Below are 19,811 nucleotides of genomic sequence, written 5' to 3' on the forward strand. Positions count from 1 at the left end.
TAGGTAATTATGATTTGTTACTAGTGAATTTTTTCCAATTGTCCTTCTTCAGCTAGTTCTCGAACTACCTATATGTGAAAGAATTAAACCCCTGCAACTTTGAAGATAGGGTTGTTCAGATTTATTATCAGTTACTCCAGTAACAGATTTCACTGCCTCAGTGTTGCAGAAAAGTCTGCGCCTTGACTTAATTTGATTATAGTCACATTTATCCAAACATTGTGGTATTTTTACTTGCATATCTCGCGATAAAATCACAATTTAGTCTTTTGTAATATTTGCGCAATGGTCTGGCAAAAATTTGTATGCGTAGTTGTGGCAGCAGAGTCCATATACTGATTGTTTGAAAAATCTGTGTGACTATTTTGCCTATTTTTATGAAGTCTAAAGTTTTCGTATAATGCATTATATTTAGTTATAATTATTTATTTGAAATTAGTATTTCTGTGTGTAAGAATTATACTTTTGACATATAGCTCAACCCTTGGATTCCTGAGTCAATCTCTAATGACTCATTAGGTATTACTGACAAAGGTGGAAGTGAGGATTAGCTTATATTACATGATCACACTATCTGAAATATAGGCCAGTACAAACCACTTACGGTTTTAGAAAATGGATCTCTGTACTTGTATTTAAAATGCAAGCGGTAATACTATGTGTATCTTAAATGAAAATATTTCTTGAGTTGTGGACAAATCATGGCAAATATTCGTAGTTAATTTGTCAAATAAAGTGACTCTAAGTGGCCGTGTCGGAAATAATGTACAATATGTTTTTTATACGTAGTGAATTATTCCGAAGTATTATTAGAAGTGTATGAAATTATTTTTATTAAGCAATAAAACTTTTTATGATGAAAAATATCAAATCCAATATCCCCTCAGCAGTATGAATGACAATATAATAGAATTAATCTCTCATGGTGTGATTTTCGTGGGTTTAAATCTCCTTGCCATAATTTTTTCATTTGAGTAGTATTAAATTATAATTTTTATTAATTTATGTTAGGTTTTAATTCTGCAATATCAGATGCATTTTATTGCTTCACATGAGTTTTAATATGTAAATGTAAGAATATTATGGTAGATCTTTGTTGAAACTTTTCCAAATGTTATTACATAGTCCATCAATTTTTTCTATTTGTTTTGATGTATGTAGTAATAAGGATGTGTAATTAATCAGTTGAAATTGTAATTTATACTATGATTATTGTGTGCAATTCTGAGTTCTATTTGAAGGAATGAATCGTAATTAATTTCTTTGCCATGTGATGGTATAAATCAGTAAGCTGGATGTAAATCTCCAGATACAATCGATATCATTGCTATTTCCCCTTTTTCATGAGCCATAGTCATTAGGGTGGGCTGAAAAAAGGTTTTTTTTTCCTGATCAAATTTGCCCCCCGCGGGAAAGTTGCGAAATGATATAAGGATCTCGCACATAAAATTTTTTTTCAAATCGGATGATATTAACCTTTGCCGCCCGAGCTCTAAAGTTAAAAATTTGCAAAAAATCAGGCTGATTTCAGAATAAAACGGTTATGAAGACGAATTTCATAAAAATAAGGGTCAATTGATAATATTAGAGTATAGACCACCCGCAAAACAAAACTCATTTTTGTTGTTAATTCATAGACATTGTTTGAACCATAGATATTGTCAAATAAACTTCAAATTTCATTTTTATAAACTATAACCATGTATCCACTCTTTAATATTATCCATTACCCCATATTTTTATAAAATTCATCTTCATAACCGTTTTATTCTGAAATCAGCATGATTTTTTGCAAAATTTTTAACTTTAGAGCTCGGGTTAATAACATCCGATTTGAAAAAATTTTATGTGCGAGATCCTTATATCATTTCGCAACTTTCCTGCGTGGGGCAAATTTGATTAGGAAAAAAAAACCTTTTTTTCAGCCCACCCTAATAGTCATGTTTCCTCAGATTGAATATTATTATATTTCATATCTTAAATTTAAATTAAAATTTCTTTAAATTTAAATTCTTTTACGGCCATGTGTCATTTCTCTGGACTTATTATCTCTTCAATTTGTCTTCTCCCATGCATTTTTTGACGGTGTATATTTGTGATTTTTGAAAGTGGACTGAGCTGATCACATGATGTGAATGAAGAGCATTCATAGGTCTGGATTAAAGTAAAGCTTTTCTGAGAATACTGTGTATCTTGAACAACGTCTGTCAACAGTATTAAAGATCATTCTTTGTTGCATTCTCAAAGGTGAAGAGTTTTGGATTAGACAATATGCTTTGTGAATTTTTTTTCTCTTATACATTTTTGATTTGCTCAGTGATGTTTGCACTGCTTTTATGCTAATTGAGTAATCATCGCCTTGAATGCTTAAAGTAATAAAATAACTATTGTGATGGAATCACGAGAGCACTGGCATTGTGGTCTACAATCAGCAATCTCTTGCCCTATTGCTATTTCAGTAATGTGTGTTGCTTTATTCTTTTCATCATCTTCAATGGATGGAAAAGTTATACAGTTTACTTTTAATTTCATATAGTAACTCCAAATGGTACATTAGTTGTGAGGCAATAATAACATAATAATGTTCCAGTTATTGGAACTCAAATTCATTCTTGAGTCAGATGTGAATTATCCTTAAACTACATATTCAAGTCACATATTTCACGTAAGTTCTTACCATGCTGTAGTCAATTAAAGAGTATCATTATTTGAATAGGGCAGGTGCATGATTTGTTTCTGTTTTTTGATAATTTTTATATTTTTTTTCTATGGACTTCTTTTAGTCCTATCTATTGTTTTCATCTATATACAGGTATTTGGCTTAGGAAACCTTTCAAGTCACTTAAAAATTTATTGTGATTTGATTTGCATGTCTTGTGTTTTATTGAGGAGGTTTGGATATTTCAAGTGCTCAGAAAAGAAACTTGCTTTTAATCCGGCAGAAGCCCGTTGGTGGAGTTGCAGTTCTTCCTCCAGGTGCATTGGGCTTTGGGAAGAAGAAAAAGGACAAGGAGTCTGAAGAAAAAGACAAAAAGGAAGCGGGAGATGTGAAAGAGGGGGGAGAAGGAGGTGGCAAGAAGATAGATGAGAATGGGAAGGAGGATGACGGTGGCGAAGGAGCTGAGGATGGTGATGACTCTTTGGAAGTATCGGGGTCCTCGTCTCTTTCCAGCAAAGATAAAAAGAAGGACAAGAAAGAGAAGGAGAAGAAGGAGAAAATCAAAATAAAGGTCTGGAGTTGACTTGTTTCATTTTCTCTTGTTTTTCATGACAAATAGAGATATGTCTAAATTCCAACTTTTAATGTTGTTCATGCTTGCTGCTATCAGTTGTTTCATATTTCCACTTATCTGTATTTAGTGCTAAATTTTGGAGTGTACTCAATGCTCTGCCTTGTTCCTTGTTTATTTCACTTTTATTTTTTGGCATGATTTTTGTATTGTCACTCCTTAAGAGTATGAATTTAATGGCAGCATGTTTATCAAATTTGACTTTTTTATTTTCAAATAGTTTAAAAGCATGGATTATTTTTTGCCCGGCATAGAAATTTATTTTCTCCTATTTTGCATGACATTCTCCTTTCTGTTGTTGCCCAGAGCCCTGGATTCCTGTTCAGGAGCTCCCATGGTAATAAAGGTGACAAGAAAGGTGACAAGAAGGGAGGAGGAGCAGGCGATGGGGTCATTAAAGAGGAGGAGGGTGAAGGAGAAGTGGAGAATGGAAGCAGAGTTGTCGGGGTTGGTGGTATAGGTGAGGCTAGCCCTGGGGGTGGACCCCCACAAGGTTCTCCCCAACTCCCTGGCTATACTCGTGAATATGACTACGTGACAGAAGATGGGGAACTTGAAGAGTCTCCAGGTGCAAGGCGGCATCGTCTCTTCATCCAGCAGGGTTTCACCTACGAGAAGGACCCAAAAGCTGGTGATGGTGAAGGTGGTTCCTTGTCTCGGCCCAACTCCACCTCGGACACGCACAAATCCCCATCGTCTGGGAAGAAGGCCACAGGGTTGGCCTTCAACTATGCCCCAGGGGAGGCTCAACGTGTTGCCGAGAGTGCAGAGAAGAAGAAAGCTGCCGTGGCAGCAGCCATGTCTCCTGGCCGTGATGATGATCCCTCACGGATGAACACCCCTGGTATCACGTACGTTGAGTCTGCACGTCGGAAAGAGAATCAGAAGGGAGTAATGGGGGTGGATCCCTCATCTGGTGAGGTTGTCCTCGAGTTCCCAGGAGATGGCCCTCAATCAGCAATGCTTTCGTCGCGGTATAATGCCAGTAGTAAAGGTCAGCCGACTTCCTTCCCTGGCAGTGGCGATGGTGGCAAACAGGTTGGTGCAGGTGGTTATAACAAATCCTTAGAAGATACTCGAGGCAGTCTAGAAAATGGAATGGGAAGGGCAGCTGGTAAGGAGGGTGGCCAAAATGGCAGTGGCGATGGAGTGGCTGGAGTGGTGGGGGCAGTAGGTCAGAAGCAGGCCAAGGATGACAAGTCTGGGAAGAAATCGAAAAGTAAGGCTAAGAAGGGTGGGAAAGGAGGCGGCACAGTATCTGCATCTGGGATTGGAGGAATATCTGATGACGATGGCTCGGGAAGTGATGACAGCAGTGATATGTCTGAATATGGAGAGGGCAGGGAAGGGGCTCTCAGGGACTTGACATCAACAGCCAAAATTGGACTGACAACCACTGGCCCCAAAATTGTGAAAACCACCACCAAGCAAACTGTTGTTCAGGACTCAGAGGGTGTAACTCAGAACATTGAAGAGAAAGTGGAAGATTTAACACCAGGTGGCTCTGGTGCCTATGTTGTCTCAACACATGTGAACAAGGTAATATCAACTGATTGTTATGGTAGTCAAATTTCAGCATTATTTTCTGAAAATTGATGGAGGTGAAGAGCTCACTTTCCCAGGATTGCAATCATAATTTTTTTTCACTTCTCCTGCTAATGGGGGTTTAATGAATAATCTATGGAATAATTCAGAATAATTGCAATTTCTCACATTTTATTAAATACCGTATAAACACGTGTAAGAGACTCACCTGTCTTTGAGATTCACCCCTATTTTGAGCATCGGAACTAAAGAAAAAAATTTTTGCTGCATTTTTGCTTAATTCTATCTCTCGGTGTTGCAGACGTATGCCTGGACTTTTTACAGTTATCAAAATTTCCACTTTCAATACTTCCGCGTGGCATTTTTCAGCTAAATTTACACAATATGTCTGAGATACCTAGATACATATTCACCTGTAGTCTTAATCTTATGATGCTTACTAGGGATGGTTGGATCGAATACCTCGGATCCAAATATCTACGGATAATGCCCTTCACCTTATACTTCTGATCCAAATTCGTTAAAGAAACTAAATCTGAATCCAAAATACTAAATCATGGCTTTCATGAATACAACGTACCATAAGAGGGAGTAGAAAGAGTTCCGATCCTCTCTTTGCATACGCCATTGCACTGAGATGCTTGTCCTACTCACTAACAATTTTGTTTAAAAGCTCTCGTTAGATTATTGCAATAGAATTTCAGCCATGGAAAATTTCAAGCCAAAAAACACGACTGGCATACAGCGTGAATCTTCCCAAGAGATTGAACAACAATCTGGGGAATCTCATCGCCATAAAATAATAGCCACGGCCATAGATTTCATAAAACCGCCGTCGGCCCTCCATCAGCCCATGCCTCTAAGGATTTTTTCCTTTCCGAGACTACACAGACCATTAATCATTTTTTTCAAAGGAAAATATCAACTTATATTTGAACTATGGAAACGTGTTTCATCTTTACCCCGTCTCACTGACTGACTTTTTTTGGTCTACCAGCGTCAATTCTCCCAGTTTCTGGAGGCGAAAGGCTCAGTGAGTCACCAGCTGAGTGCAAAGATATTTCGATAGCTTTCAGCAATTGTATGATGCGTACGAGGTTCAAAAAAGAGATCTAACGCGACGCATATCTGACTGTATTTAAGTATTTTAAGCTTTAATTGATTGACACAAAGCTTTATAGTCACAACAAGGCTACTAAAGTTCATCATAGTCCAATCAACACAATTTTGGAAGAAACGAGCACAGCATGAGTGCATTAAAACGAGACGAGAGGGACTGGAATCTTCAGGCAATGCAAACTGCGTACATACATTACATTGCTGTGCCTTCACCCCTTTGCTGCAAAGGCAATGACGTCACATGCAAGATCAAACGTGTTTGTCCCTATCTCCATAGCTTGTACCCTCGGTGCTTGAAAGAGGGAGGGAGTGCGCTCCTTCCCCTGGACCTCTTCCTCAGCACTCTTCACTTACAAGCATTTCCGATTTCTTCTGCCCGCCATTTAGTCCAACAATGTACACACTCGTTTGAATTTTTTAAACGGCAGGTTTTAACACCAATATAATCTTTAATTTCAATCATCCTCATAATAGCGTCTAAAGATGATTTTTGAAAAATCAGGCCCTTAGCTTAATGGACATTACTTGACAAGAAAGATGTTGACTGTTAATCAGGTATTGTCCTTCAAAGCTACGCGTTACTCTAAGTTTGATCTGCGATTACTATTTGCAGTGAAAATGCTGTGGGATGCCCACTCATAGGAGTAAATTTAGTACGTCCTGCAGAGCAAAAAATCCATGCTATCTTTTCCATGTTCACCTCTGATGTACCAATGCGATGGTGCAATACTTATGAGTGAGAAATGTAAACAGGAGCATTGTAAAAATTAGTCACCAAGGGTGAAACTCCCCTGCGTGCCAATTCGTTTTACCTAGGGTTTCAGATGACTGACTCACGCTGAAATCCAAGGGCACTCAGTTCCCGTTGGACTAGTGACTGGGGAAGGGGGGAAATAAAATTAGTGTTAGAGAGACATCCCCATTTTCGGCCGCTATTTCTTGGAAAAAAGGTGCGTCTCTTGCATGCGTTAATACGGTATGCCAGAAGTGTTTTCTCACTAATAAGTGGGCATAATGTTTTGATAAAATTCTAGATGCTCAGAAATAAAAATTTTGTACTTATTCAGGCTCCTTAAGAAATTATATGGAATATAAGAGCAAAGTTGGGAATATATCATGTGGGCTTTGGCCTTTACTATAATCAAGTGTAGCATTAAGCTCTAATTTTTAGGATCAGGTTTTTATTAATTTCATTATTCTGCTGATAGTGGCCTGGTAATAATGTCACCCTTGGGTGTAATTCTGTGATTCTAAAAGAAAATGCCTTTTTGTGCATTACTGAAGTTATCAACTTGATGAATTTTATCCTATTCCAATTGGTTCTTAATCGATTTCAGTTTTTAAAATTGCTAATTTTACTGTACTGAGTGCCAGATTTCACTTATTGAGGGAAGGAGAAAGTATGCGTAATACATGTTTATTATTTATTCTTCATTTATGTTTTAAGTTTTTGTGCCTTCAATAATGCATTTCTTGTAGATATGTACTCTGATTGCTTTTTCTTACATTGTAAATATATCTTGCTAATATGTATTCTCAAGGATGCATGGTTTGTGCAGTTTGCTGATTGCTAATGCATTTGATATTTTTTTTGTTTGCGATTGCATTAGCCTCTTTATCGTTTTTTAGTGTAGCTTCATTTTGGTATGCTTTTCAGTACTCTCTTATAAATTTGATAGAATGTTTGTTTAGTGTTCAAGAGTGAGTGCACTTGCCTTTTTGATTGCCATGCATGCATCTAAAATGAATGTGTTCAATGTGATTGGTTGAGATAGGCTGAGGCAGGCAGCGGGGTTGGAACCCCTGGCTCTGAAGGTGTCGCATCTCCGTACGTGACTGCCACTGCAGTTACCACGAGAACAGCTACAACACACGAGGACAAGGAGAAAAATGCCAAGACAAGTCAGGTTAGGTCATAAGTTAGATTATTTCAACCATTTTTCTCTTATAGTCTTTCCATCATGGTGTCATTCAAGTTATATAATCTCTCACAATGCGCTCAATTGCATTAAGGTACATATTTGCAATCAACACACTTTTTAGTGAGGGTATTTTTTTTGCTCAATAATAATTTAGATTTATTAAAGTGGAAGTACTGACCAGTCTTAGTGTGTTCTTTTTATTTTATTTTTTTGATTTCTTCGCATATCTAATGTGTCTGTCTACATGAAATTCATCTTCTTCTCCGTATAGAGATGGTTACCTAATAATTGGTTTATAGGCTTTATTTCCTACTCGAATGGCATTTGTAAATTCTTGAAATTGATAAAAGTTCATTATGATGCTGTTTTCATCTCTAATTGAGAAACTTGTTTTGCCTGGTGATCCAAGTGAAAGGAAATTATTTAAGAAATTTACTTAGTTTTATCTATTCCAACAAGAAGAAGAATAGAAAATTACATCCTGATTTCACAGAAAATTTATTTATCAAATAATATACTTATGTGGTAATAAAAAACCTAAATTCCTCCAACCTAGCTATAAATAAGGATATGTGCTGCACCTACTTAATGGACTTATTTCTTTCATTCTACTATCTGGGACAAGTTTAGTCAAGCTTTCCAAATAATTTATCCATAGATATAATTTCTATTTTTTTTATCATCTTGTTTGTGCATTATTGTCAAATTTTTGATTGAATGTCCTTGCGTCGCATTTTGCTCGCATAGGTTGAATGACTGCATGGTATAAATATTAGTGATTTAGAACTACCTATGTTGTTTATGCATTATATTAATTTTTTTCACTAATGTGATGCCATAGATTATCATGATAAATTTTATTAAACAATGCCTACTTTGAGAATTTTAAACTATTCATGTCTCCATTCAATTGAGTGGCGTGGGTAAGAAATTATTCAGTATTTTTGAAATCTATCAAGGCCTAATAAATATGTTTGTTGCTCTTTCCACATGCTATGAACAGATTGAAGAGAAGACGTTTGCCCACACCACAAGCACAAGTGCAACTCATCAAGAGCAGAGAGTAGTCACTCAGGAAGTAAGGTCAACTTCGACTGTTCTGACTGGAAACACAGCACCAGGGATTGGTGGTGTAGATGGAGAATCTCAGGTATGTGCTACTCTCTTTTAATGCTCTAGAATCATACCTCAGTCCAGACTTTCAATGGTAAGTGAATCCTAAGGGTGTTTTTTTTATGAGGTATTGACAAAACTAATCTGGATTAACCCTTTTGCTGTGGTCAAACTGCAGAGAAGTTCCTCGCCCAATACAGCTAAAAAGTGAATGGTTACCAGAACAGAACATAGAGAGCTTCATTTAAAGCAGTCAACCAGGAAAATATAGCTGCTAAATTCACAGCAGCAAAAGGGTCAAAGTGAAAATTTTGTTCGCTGCGTTTTATTGGTTAAATTTTGATTAAAATATCATCATCACCCTAAGCTGCTCTTCTTGAATCTTCATTATTATAAATAAATTTACAGTAATGTTGTTTTGTGATTTGTCTCTTAAAAAAAGGCTGATTAATAAATGACAATGTTTCCATACCCAGTGTGATTTTTAGCAAATGTTTAGTAAATATGAATGGTTTTAAAGATATCTTTACCAAGGTCAGCATTTCTCTCTAAAATAGCCTTGCAAATTAGCTCATGGAATTAGGCTATTTTGCATGACACTGGAAGAGTTAAATATGACAAATAAGCATTCTGGAGAAATTTAAAAAGCCTATGTCAAACGTAATTGAAAAATCTAAACTAAGTAGGTTATCCTTAGATCAGCTTTCAATCAGTTTTTATTGTCAATAAAAACCAGTTTTTTAAGTCAAATGCATTGTGTGATTTTGCATTTGTATTGGGCCGGTGATTTCCTTAGCTAATTTCAACGTACAAGTCCGTCCATTTGTTTATGTAAATCCTTAATTTTCAGAATCTTTTTTCCATACTCATCAGGGACTTATTTTTAGTTGTGTTTTATCGGCAGAATTAATGTTAGAATAGTATTAATTTTAATGTTAATTTTATAATGGTTTTGAAAATATAAGATTAACCTGTGATGGGGTAGTGACTGTCTCCTGGGGTTTCTCACCTCATCTCAGGTAAGACATTCCTCAGTAATCAGTAATGAGATTGCATGAATTATGTGAATGGCATTTGTCATGAAATAGTATGCTCATTATTTGCTAGAAATGTATCAAAAAGAACTTTCACTGAAATGAACCAGTTTGATTGTTAGCTGTTCTCTAAAACTCTATGCTCACTGTTCATGTCTGCACTGCACTCGTCCGGCGTATTTGGGCCAGTAGGTTATTTTAACTGCAGCTCAATTAGTAGTTTACTCCAGCAAGTGTATTGTGGTCACAATAGATGGCGGGTACTATGCAAAAAATCTAAACCACTACACATCTAGAGATTTAAGACTGCTGAAGCTATGCCATAGGCCACCAAACCCTCCCCTTTGTTCTCTCCTATGCCCCGCCATCTTGCCTTGTGTCAGTATGTCCAGTCTAAAATGAAGAGTATCACTGCCATTTGTTTCCTCTAGGCTTTCATTTTATCCTGCCATTCATTTTCATCTGTGTTCATTTTCAACTGGATGTTCATTTTGTCTGGGATAAGAAACCTCCATCATTCGTTAAAGCTTAACAGATGAGGCATTAATATGGAAAATTTGTTATATAGATAAAGTACCCTGACTGTTTGTCAAGAACAGATTTAGGAACTGTTCTTTTGACGGAACAGGATGAAAATGAACAGTTTAACCTCCTCTATTATTTACTGATTATTTCGACGTGTAAAATGTGTACGCTTATCATCTTTGTGTATGCCTGTTTTGTGACAATGTGTACCTTAAAACCTTCCTATTTCCAAAAACATTAACTGATCTTGGGGGAAAGAAAGTGAGAGTTCACTGTAGCAAAAGCAATTTTTTAAGAAAATTAGGAATTGACAACATGTATTCAGGTGTAAAAAAGATTCTGCCAAAAACAGTCAGATGCTAGTGTGAAATGTTCTTAGTGAGTACTCCTCTATTAACTGTACTGCTTAAAAGGAAAACTGCTTAGTTTTTCCATGACATTGTCTCAGAGAAAGGAATGTAAATGGGAAAAACTAAGAAAAAGAATGTAGTGCAGATTATGTACATTTATATACATAATGATTTCAACTACATATTAATTATGCTAGTCGTAGCAATGATCATCAGATTCGCCCGTGAGAAACGAAAACCATACAAAGTGGTATAAAGAAGGTTGATGTTATTTATAGTTTTTATTTATTTAAGTTTTTATCCTATGGAGTCTGAGTTTCCTAGGGAAATGTTACATGCATGAAGTAGTTATTTGAAGTGCTGACAAGTATTTGTCTTCTGCATGACAGCTTTCATTGTACACATTCACTTCCCTTGGCCTTATAAAAATACCCCCAGAAACTCGATTGCAGTGCAAGTTACTGTTCGTAATTTTGCTTCTTTGTTGCGAGTAACTTTTTTTAATTTCTATGAATGTGAAAACTTTTATGATGATTGGCTGCCTTTTTATTTTGTCATAAACTTTTAAACTTTCATTCATGGTTGCAAACACACTGTTTACTCCACAACAGTGATTATATTTCACCTACCAAAAATAATTTCCTTTTATATCCACATGAAATGATGAATATACATGTTTGGTAGCGTAGCAAATCCCAATCACCGTTCAGAAATGAGCTAATATTCAGTTTGAATTTTATTGATTTAACGTAAATGTCTTTATTATCTAGATTTTTTTATTGGCAGTTGAGGTAGCTTTTCACGTAAAATTTAATAATCATGCTTACTTGTGTAGGGATTATGTTTACCTTCAATGAGTGGTTGCTTTCTTGATAAATTTACATTTTTTGCTATCAATATACGGTTCTTACAGGTTGTAACTAAAATAATTTGGGTCTCTGAATTCCCTTTCGTTGTCTGTATCGAATGGAGTGGAGAAAGAAACTGCTTGTTTGCAACTTTGGCTGTTGTTATTGTTTGCCATTTTAGGTATGATAAAAGTGCTTCTTTATGATATGTTTGGCTTATGTTACAATTATTGACATCTTGCCTGATGCATGCAGGCTTATTATCCTAGGAAAAACAGCACTTCTAGTTCAAGCAGTAATGACTCTGGAACTCCAGTGGACTTTGATGGTGGGCCAGCTGAATTGGAAGGTCTTACTTATGCCCAAAAGGTAAACAAAGCTGCATCTGTTAAAGCAGTGTTTGGTGGATGATTATTTTTTAAGTTAGGGCTTACCTGTATCAAAATACATATTTGCTCATGAAATACTAAGGTTAAGTTTAGTTTGTTATGTAGTTCATTCTTGAAAGTTTAAAATTTATCCTATAAAGTTAAGCATGGAGAAATACTGAGGCACTTGTGGATATTTTGGCAATTTTTAATTTTAATTGCTGGTTACTTTGCTAATATTATTCTTTAGGCTTCACGTACAAATACTCTTTCATCCTAGGAGTTTTTGTATTTTTAAGTGGCTGAACATTTGTGATCCCTGCAGGGTTATTCCACTAATCGTATGGCCGGGCCATAAGTCGAAATCGACCATAACTACGGCCTCGAGACATACGTATGGCTTCGAGCGATTCTACTCTGAGCGAAAGGCCATAAGTCGGGCGGTAGCTATGGCCTAAAGGCCGTAATATTATGGCCTGCCTAGGAGGCGGTCATAACACGGGCCATACGAAATAACATTGCTCGCCTAAGGTGTTATAAAAGAAACTTACGAAGTGTCATCGATTGCATAGCGATTGTTTCAAGAAATATATGAATATTGTGGGTGAGCACATACGGATTCAACGGGCATTGGCTAGATATATTTAAAAAAGACGTCGATTTCATAAGGAGGATACGGGATACGTGTAGGTAATCCGTTCGCATACGATGACGATATTTTCATTAACTATTTCCGTGCGTCAAAAGTTGTTACTTAATTTTTAAGTAGATATAGCAGATGAGCTAAAAGTTCGCTTGTAGTTAAAAAGTTAGGAATACTTTTAACGGATGCTCTGCTAAAGTGAACGGAGGAACGGGCCCGTTCCTCTTCCCGGAGCCGGCTTTTATTTGCTTTCTGTGCTACATTTGCTAGCAGATTCCTTACTTGTTTCGAAAAGCTGTAGGTAGTTTGAAATATCCGCTATTAAATGTTTTATATTTTAAGATTCTCGTAGCATAACGGTTCATGAGGGAGGATATCTAAGAAACATAGGGCAAGAAATTTTTTTGGCTGTAAGACAATCTTCAGTAAGTCGATGCGTAAAGGACAAATGTCGTCCACAAATCAAGGAAAGAATGATAGTCTCATATTGATGTTTTAACTTTATACAGCTACCGAAACATAAGCCTCTGATAATAAAAGTAATGAAACTTAAAGTTGCAATTTCATCTTTAGATTTCGTGCATTGGCTGGATTTATAAGGCTTTTGGGGGCAAATGATTGCAGCCATGAGACAATAGTTACACCATTGGAAGGAGAGGAAGGGGGTTAGAACTACAATAGGATGTCATGTTCTAACTATATCCATTACATGCACAATTCACGAATATTATAATACTGCACGGTACAAATTTCTTCTGCTTCTTCTCGCCTGTGATTTGCGTTCTTCACTTGTTTTAAAGATCTTCAGCGTCTGCCGCTAGATTTGTGTTTAAAGAAAATCCAAATTTATCCTTTAATAAGAGTCCATTTCGGTTAAGTAACATATAATTAATATTTTATTCACGTTGGAACAAACTTCCTTCTCAAAAAAATGACTAGTATATAAAAAAGTGAACCAAACTTATAGTACCAATTATAATTCTCATACTCGCCTGCAGAAAGGGCGTTAAGACTTTTGGCCGGGCCATACGATATGGCCCCTCGAGAGTGGAATCGGTTTAGGCCGTAATTTCGGGTCAGACCATAAGAAAGTTACGGCCGGCCATACGTATGGCCCCGTTTAGTAGAATAGCCCTGCTGGATTTTAACATATGGCTTTCCTCATTGATGCTCTCTCATGCAATTTATTCAGGCGTCACTTTCAAGTTGAGACAGCATTGTTCATAGGAAGAAAGTATTGTCATGACCATGTAATGGATAAAGAGGAGCTTATTGACAGTGCTCTCTGAAGTCGGATCCACATCGACGTTGTTATATACTTGCTTACTGCTTGAGTTGTTACTGTAGTCTCAGAGCAAAAATTCTTTCAGTCTTTTCACATCTGTATAGACAATGGTTCATTGGAGAGTAGGTCAAGAAATTTTAGGAGGGATGTAGGTAGTACATAGTCCCAAAGAGATCTTGATCCAGACCCCATAAAGTCTCTGGGTGGCCATAATAGGGCATCAATGGAAAAAAATAATATAAGTCTACTTTGGATCATAAATAATATTGTACATAGTCGAAACTACCTTACTTCTCCCATCTCCCTACATTTTTAATGATTTTATATAAGATGTGTCTAGTACGAGTTCAATGGCTTAAATATAATGCATGGTCATAAAGATGGACAAAAAGCTTTTACTTTAGGGATATTTGACACAAATATTTTTATATTGAAATTGATTTTTTGTATATTTTTTATGCAGCAGCAAAGACGTATGTAGAGGAATTTACTCACAGTAGGTGTAACAAAGCCATTTTAAGTATAATTGTCATAAATACTCTTACACTTTTGTTGAGATTTGTTTTGCATCCATATTTGGAGGGTTATTTTGGAGCTATGACTTGCAAGGCGTGAAGAATAAAAGAAGAGTTTATTAATGTATAGTGCTTGAAATTTTCTCTTTTCCTCATCATTTTCTCTTTGCATTAGCATGTTTAATTTTTGAATTTTCAAAGAAATGCATTGATATTTTTGGAAATATTGCATAATTTTTCATTGCATCTTAGAAATGCCTTCTATTGTCATGTGAAATATGAAGTAATGATTTTTAAATCCATCTAGCTTATAGTGTTTTTTGGATAATCATGTAAATATATATGTTTATATACATCACTAGTTTATAGTGAAATAATTTACTTTGCATTTGTTCTAGTTTGGTATAATGTTATGACCCCATATAGCTTAAGGAGTGGAAATCTTGAAATTGTAGTGATTCATAGTTGTAATCTATTAAATGATGCATGTATTTCTCAGCCTGGAGATCTTGGTTCAGCGGATGCAGCTGGTGGTAAGAGCTCTCTTGCTTCTAACTTGGGTCTCCCATACCACGGGGGTCCTCCTCTTGTTGTCACGGAGACAAGGAAGGTAGCCATGGAGTCAGATGACGGTCTTTATTCAGCTACTGGAGAAATAGTGAGCTCGCAGACAATAAGTAGCAAAACACGCACAGTTGAGACCATCACGGTAAGTCCAGAGCTAGACCACATTTTGAGTTATCCTCATTTGCTTGTTATTGTGGATGGATCAAATCTTTCAGACTTGGTTACTCATTTACTGTTCTATTTATGTATTCCATTCACTGTAATCATGTCCTCATAAGATGTGTTTACCATAATACTGTACAACCTTCAAATTATTTTTTTTTAATTATTCTATGTAATTAATGGGGGTTGGCAGCAAAAAAATTAAATTGCAGCTGTGGAAAAACTCACAAACATTGTGTTGTTTTCACTTGTGATCTATTATGAAATACAGTGGAACTTGATTAGTACGTTCCTCCTTAGTACGTTTTCCTCCTTATTACGGCAAGGTACCATCCGAACAAAATACAGGTAAAAGTATTTGGTTAGTACGTTTGAAAAAGTTGCTCTTTCCTGGTTAGGACACTCAATTTCTTGCCGTGATGCAACCCGCAATTCGTTTATTACTATCTTCTTTAGGGTTATAAACCTCCGCATTATTTCAGTGGCTGATAATAATAAATTTTATTATTATATTATATCATTATTATGATATTCATTCCACATCTCTCTTCTTGCGACCGTGATTTATCCAAATGCATTTCTCAATTGTTGTGATGTTATGAATAATAAAATGCGGCCATTTTTCGGGAATGTCTGACTGTGCAAAACTGCAGCCAATGAGAAGCCCCAATTTTCCCCACCCCAAGCTCCCCACCTTGTGTCACCTTTGGAGTGCCACACTCTGCACAAATTTTGCGAGTGGGCAGTTGTTGCTATTGCACGAGTTATCACAGCAAGGGCAGTTAAATTACAATTGAAATGGAGAGAAAATGTTCAGTGAAGCAGATTACAACTTTAGAAAAGACTGAAATTCTCAAGGAAGTGGACCAAAATCCACTCGTAAAACGAGTGGAATAAGCGCGAAGATTAAACGTTCCTGCATCCATTATTTTCCCCACCCCGAGCTCCTCACCTTCTGTTCCATAGATTAGTTTACAGAGAGGTGAATTTAAACGAGTATTGCGAGTGTGATCATGATCTCACTGTTTGCCAAACTATGTCAATCGATGAAATTCATGAACAGGAGTTGACAGAAAACGAAGATGGAAGTGATGAAGAAGATGCTGAAGGAAATGAGTCTTATCCAATTCCCACTTTATCTAAAGCAGTCGAGGCTAGTATGTGCGTCATTGCTTGACTACTGTTGTGGGAGCAGACGATGCTCTGGATCTCCACGGGAAGCATAGCGTAAAAATACTTAATCTCGGCATGAGAAATAGAAAGCAGACGACATTAGACAAATTTTTTAAGTAAATTTCAACTGTATAATACAAAAATCTTAGTGTATTGATGTTGTAATCTAATAGTCTTGTGTGTTAAATATGGATATATCGATCGATATAGTTTCATTCCAGAAGCGAATGTGTACGGCTGTTGCCGTAATTTAAGGTCAATAAAATTTTGCCCAATGTTTATGATGTTTAAAAACAATCAACTGACATACTCAGGGCTATCGTTATATGCCCCGAGTACGCTGTGAGAAAGAAGAAATGACTTAGCTTCACTTGTCTTCTTTCTATAAATATATATATAGGATAAATCATGGAAGATTGACGCCGATTTCATGCAATTGTCTTAGGGAAATCTATGAAACATTGTGATTTTTATTCACATGGTATTGTTTTTCAACGTAGAGCCCATTTTCTTGATTTTAAATGTGAAAAGAGTTCAGGAAAGCGATCCTTTGAGAACCACCGATAGTAATTGTAATTATGACGACTTTTCCACAGATTGCAATTACCCCAACTGTTAATATTTACTTTCCTTGTTAGCATGTTTTCCTGGTTAGTACGTTCATTTTTTGTGGTCCCTTCAGAAACGTACTAAACAAGTTCTACTGTATTATGACTTGTAAATATTACATGTGTATTAATTCACCCACGGATGGGAAGGTGCAGGGGGTAAAGTTGTTCTGGCCCCCATCCCAGTTTACTCAATCAAGAAAATCTATTTTTACTGCTTTATCATTGAATTTGTAAATGGCATTGTCCCCAAGTTGAGCGTTCTTAGTCGTTTTCCAAAAACTTTATGCTCCACCTTCTTTGTATTGATGCTGTACAAATTTTCATGTGTATAATGTTTGGGTATTTTTCATTCTCAGGTTTAGGTAAGTGTTTCACTTAAAGTTATGGAGATTATGATTAGAAATACATATGTATGATTCCCCTTATTTTAATGTTTTTTTTAATGACAAAGTGCAAATCTTACTTGCTTTGGTTTTAAACTTTACATTATTTCTCTTCCATATTCATTATATTTATATAATTTAACTTTAAATGCTCATGACATTATATTTTTGTACGTATTTTAATATGATTGGAATGTGTCATAACTTTGTTGTCCATGAATTATCATTAACAGTACCAGACGGAGAAAGATGGAATTGTGGAGACGAGGATGGAGCAGAAAATAACGATACAGTCTGATGGTGATCCAATCGATCATGACAAAGCACTGGCGGAAGCAATCCAGGAAGCAGCTGCAATGAACCCTGACTTAACGGTTGAGAAAATAGAAATTCAGCAACAGCAGCAAGCTGCGACAGACCAGGCGGCCACTGCTGGGAAATTCCAATGATGACAGGGGAGGAGTGGGTCTCGATCCCCACCCACCAACCCAACAATATTGTTCCCATTCTTCTTCAGGCTCCTTCACTCCTTCATTGTTCCTCTGTTGATCCTTGTCGCCCTCATCCCATTTTCGGGACTTCTCCCCCCTCCAGCATTGCTGCTGCCGACACCACCATCTACCGTGGGGTATGAAAGCTGCCTCCTCGTCTTGTTCCTCACATCATCAGTGTTCAATTAGGCATAAGAAAAGCTTCTCTGCTGTGTGTTAATGCATGTGGAAAGTACTTTGAGATAATGTCATAGAAAGTGTGCCAGTTTGCATCTCCTTGATTATTTTGATAGATTAGCCTAATCAGCTGTCTTGATATCATTATTTTAAAGATCCGGAATGATTAGTCCTTTCATTGTATTAATTGTGTGTGGATTTAGGTTTTACAATGATCCTTGTCATCTCTTGCTTAAAAATGGACTAGTTGGAATACCTAAGCATGAAAATTGTCTCACTTTGATGCCAGAAGTGTTTGGCGAAGGACATTGTAGAACCTGCCTGCAAAAAGTAGCAAGTTTTCTTCTTTTCTCTAGACTTTGGTTCATTTGGTATGTTTCATGAATGGTAAAAGTTTGTTATCAATTTCAGGTCATGCCACCGACCCTATGTAATGCAAAGTTGTGTGGGGACTAATGGCACAACTTCAAGATAGAGAGTAGCTCTTCTGAACACATGTTTTCTTTAGTTTCATCTAAACTCATCATTGTGTTGAGAACCTATTTGATTGTAAAAAAAAAGTGGGGCACCAAATCTTTTAAGCATTAAATGCATATTTTTTGATCAAAGTGCTCTTACCGGGTGGTGGCAGTGCATAAGGGCAGTAAGGCATGATTCCTTATTTTATTAGCCCTCTGTGCATCTAGGAAATGGGTTGGATAAAGTGAAGGGCAGTGCTTATGAATGGGTCTGAAGACGAGTTATTCGTGGATTTATGCATGTTGGGTGTACCTTATATATTAAAATAAATGTTACACCTGCAATGCTCTATAATTTTAAAAGTGACTTTGTTCACTGATTTGAGTTGAAGGAATAGAAATTATTTGAGCCAAAATGTATAAAGTGTAAACAAATTTGACATTCCATTATTTTGGTCTATGTTGTTGGGGGAAAATGTTTTATTTTTTATGAAAATAGCTAATAATATATTGGCCCTCTATGAAATAACTGGCCTCTATGATAACAATACAGAAGGTAAAATGTTTAAGAAACATTTCCTGAAAAATGTTGGAACAAATGGTAACTTGGGGAACAAGTTTTCATAAAGCTTTTACTCCTGTAATGCTTATAGTATGTGGTAATAAGTAGTATACTTATTATTAAAGGCATTAAATCAGCCAGAAATTTGTGATGTTGAGAGAAAATGTTTAATATATTTCCTATCTGCATATTGTTATATGTATCTTTTTTATAAGCAATTGCATTTGTTGGCATCTTTGGTGCCGGTCATTGTCATTCAACACAGCACTGCATTATCTGTTGAAAAGTTGAGTTTTTTATCATCTTTATATGTAAATTTTTCTTTGTATTTCATCAAATGTACAATTATATTAAACACACTGAAAAATTTTAGTTGGAATTCAAGTTTTGTATTTGCAAGGTACAATTGAATGTCGTGTTCTTTTGTTGCTCATTTACTGCTATGACTTTGTGTTATTTTTTCATACATAAACACATGCTTTTAACTGGGAAATCATTCACAAATATAGAAGTTTAGCTTTTAAAATTATTTAGCTTGACATGTGAAAAATGGATCACTTATACTTTACCCAGTATGTATGGTAGCTGATACAAAAAGACCTTGAAGCCTTGAGCTTGAAACATATGTATCTACTCTACAGAAATAAATTCCACTTTTTGAATATAGACT

The 19,811-nt window shown here is 36.2% G+C and overlaps 1 protein-coding gene across 8 annotated transcripts in view; it reads left to right on the top strand.

The window, feature by feature from the left end:
• The window catches only part of LOC124155618 (protein 4.1 homolog), a 127,872-nt gene extending 108,065 nt beyond the window's left edge, over positions 1-19,807 (top strand). For 4 of the 8 annotated variants that reach the window (XM_046529599.1, XM_046529602.1, XM_046529605.1 and 1 more), the window contains 7 exons: positions 2,943-3,230; positions 3,597-4,829; positions 7,730-7,861; positions 8,880-9,026; positions 12,002-12,115; positions 15,057-15,266; positions 17,687-19,807. In XM_046529599.1, coding sequence (XP_046385555.1) covers positions 2,943-3,230; positions 3,597-4,829; positions 7,730-7,861; positions 8,880-9,026; positions 12,002-12,115; positions 15,057-15,266; positions 17,687-17,902 — 2,340 coding nt within the window. In that variant the 3' untranslated portion in view covers positions 17,903-19,807. The remainder of the gene's footprint in view (positions 1-2,942; positions 3,231-3,596; positions 4,830-7,729; positions 7,862-8,879; positions 9,027-12,001; positions 12,116-15,056; positions 15,267-17,686) is intronic. The other 4 variants (XR_006864210.1, XM_046529603.1, XM_046529604.1 and 1 more) reach the window with 4 other exon arrangements.
• The last annotated feature ends 4 nt before the right edge of the window (positions 19,808-19,811 follow it).

This window comes from Ischnura elegans, chromosome 3 (assembly GCF_921293095.1).
Source record: "Ischnura elegans chromosome 3, ioIscEleg1.1, whole genome shotgun sequence".
NCBI classification, from domain to species: Eukaryota; Metazoa; Arthropoda; class Insecta; order Odonata; family Coenagrionidae; genus Ischnura; species Ischnura elegans.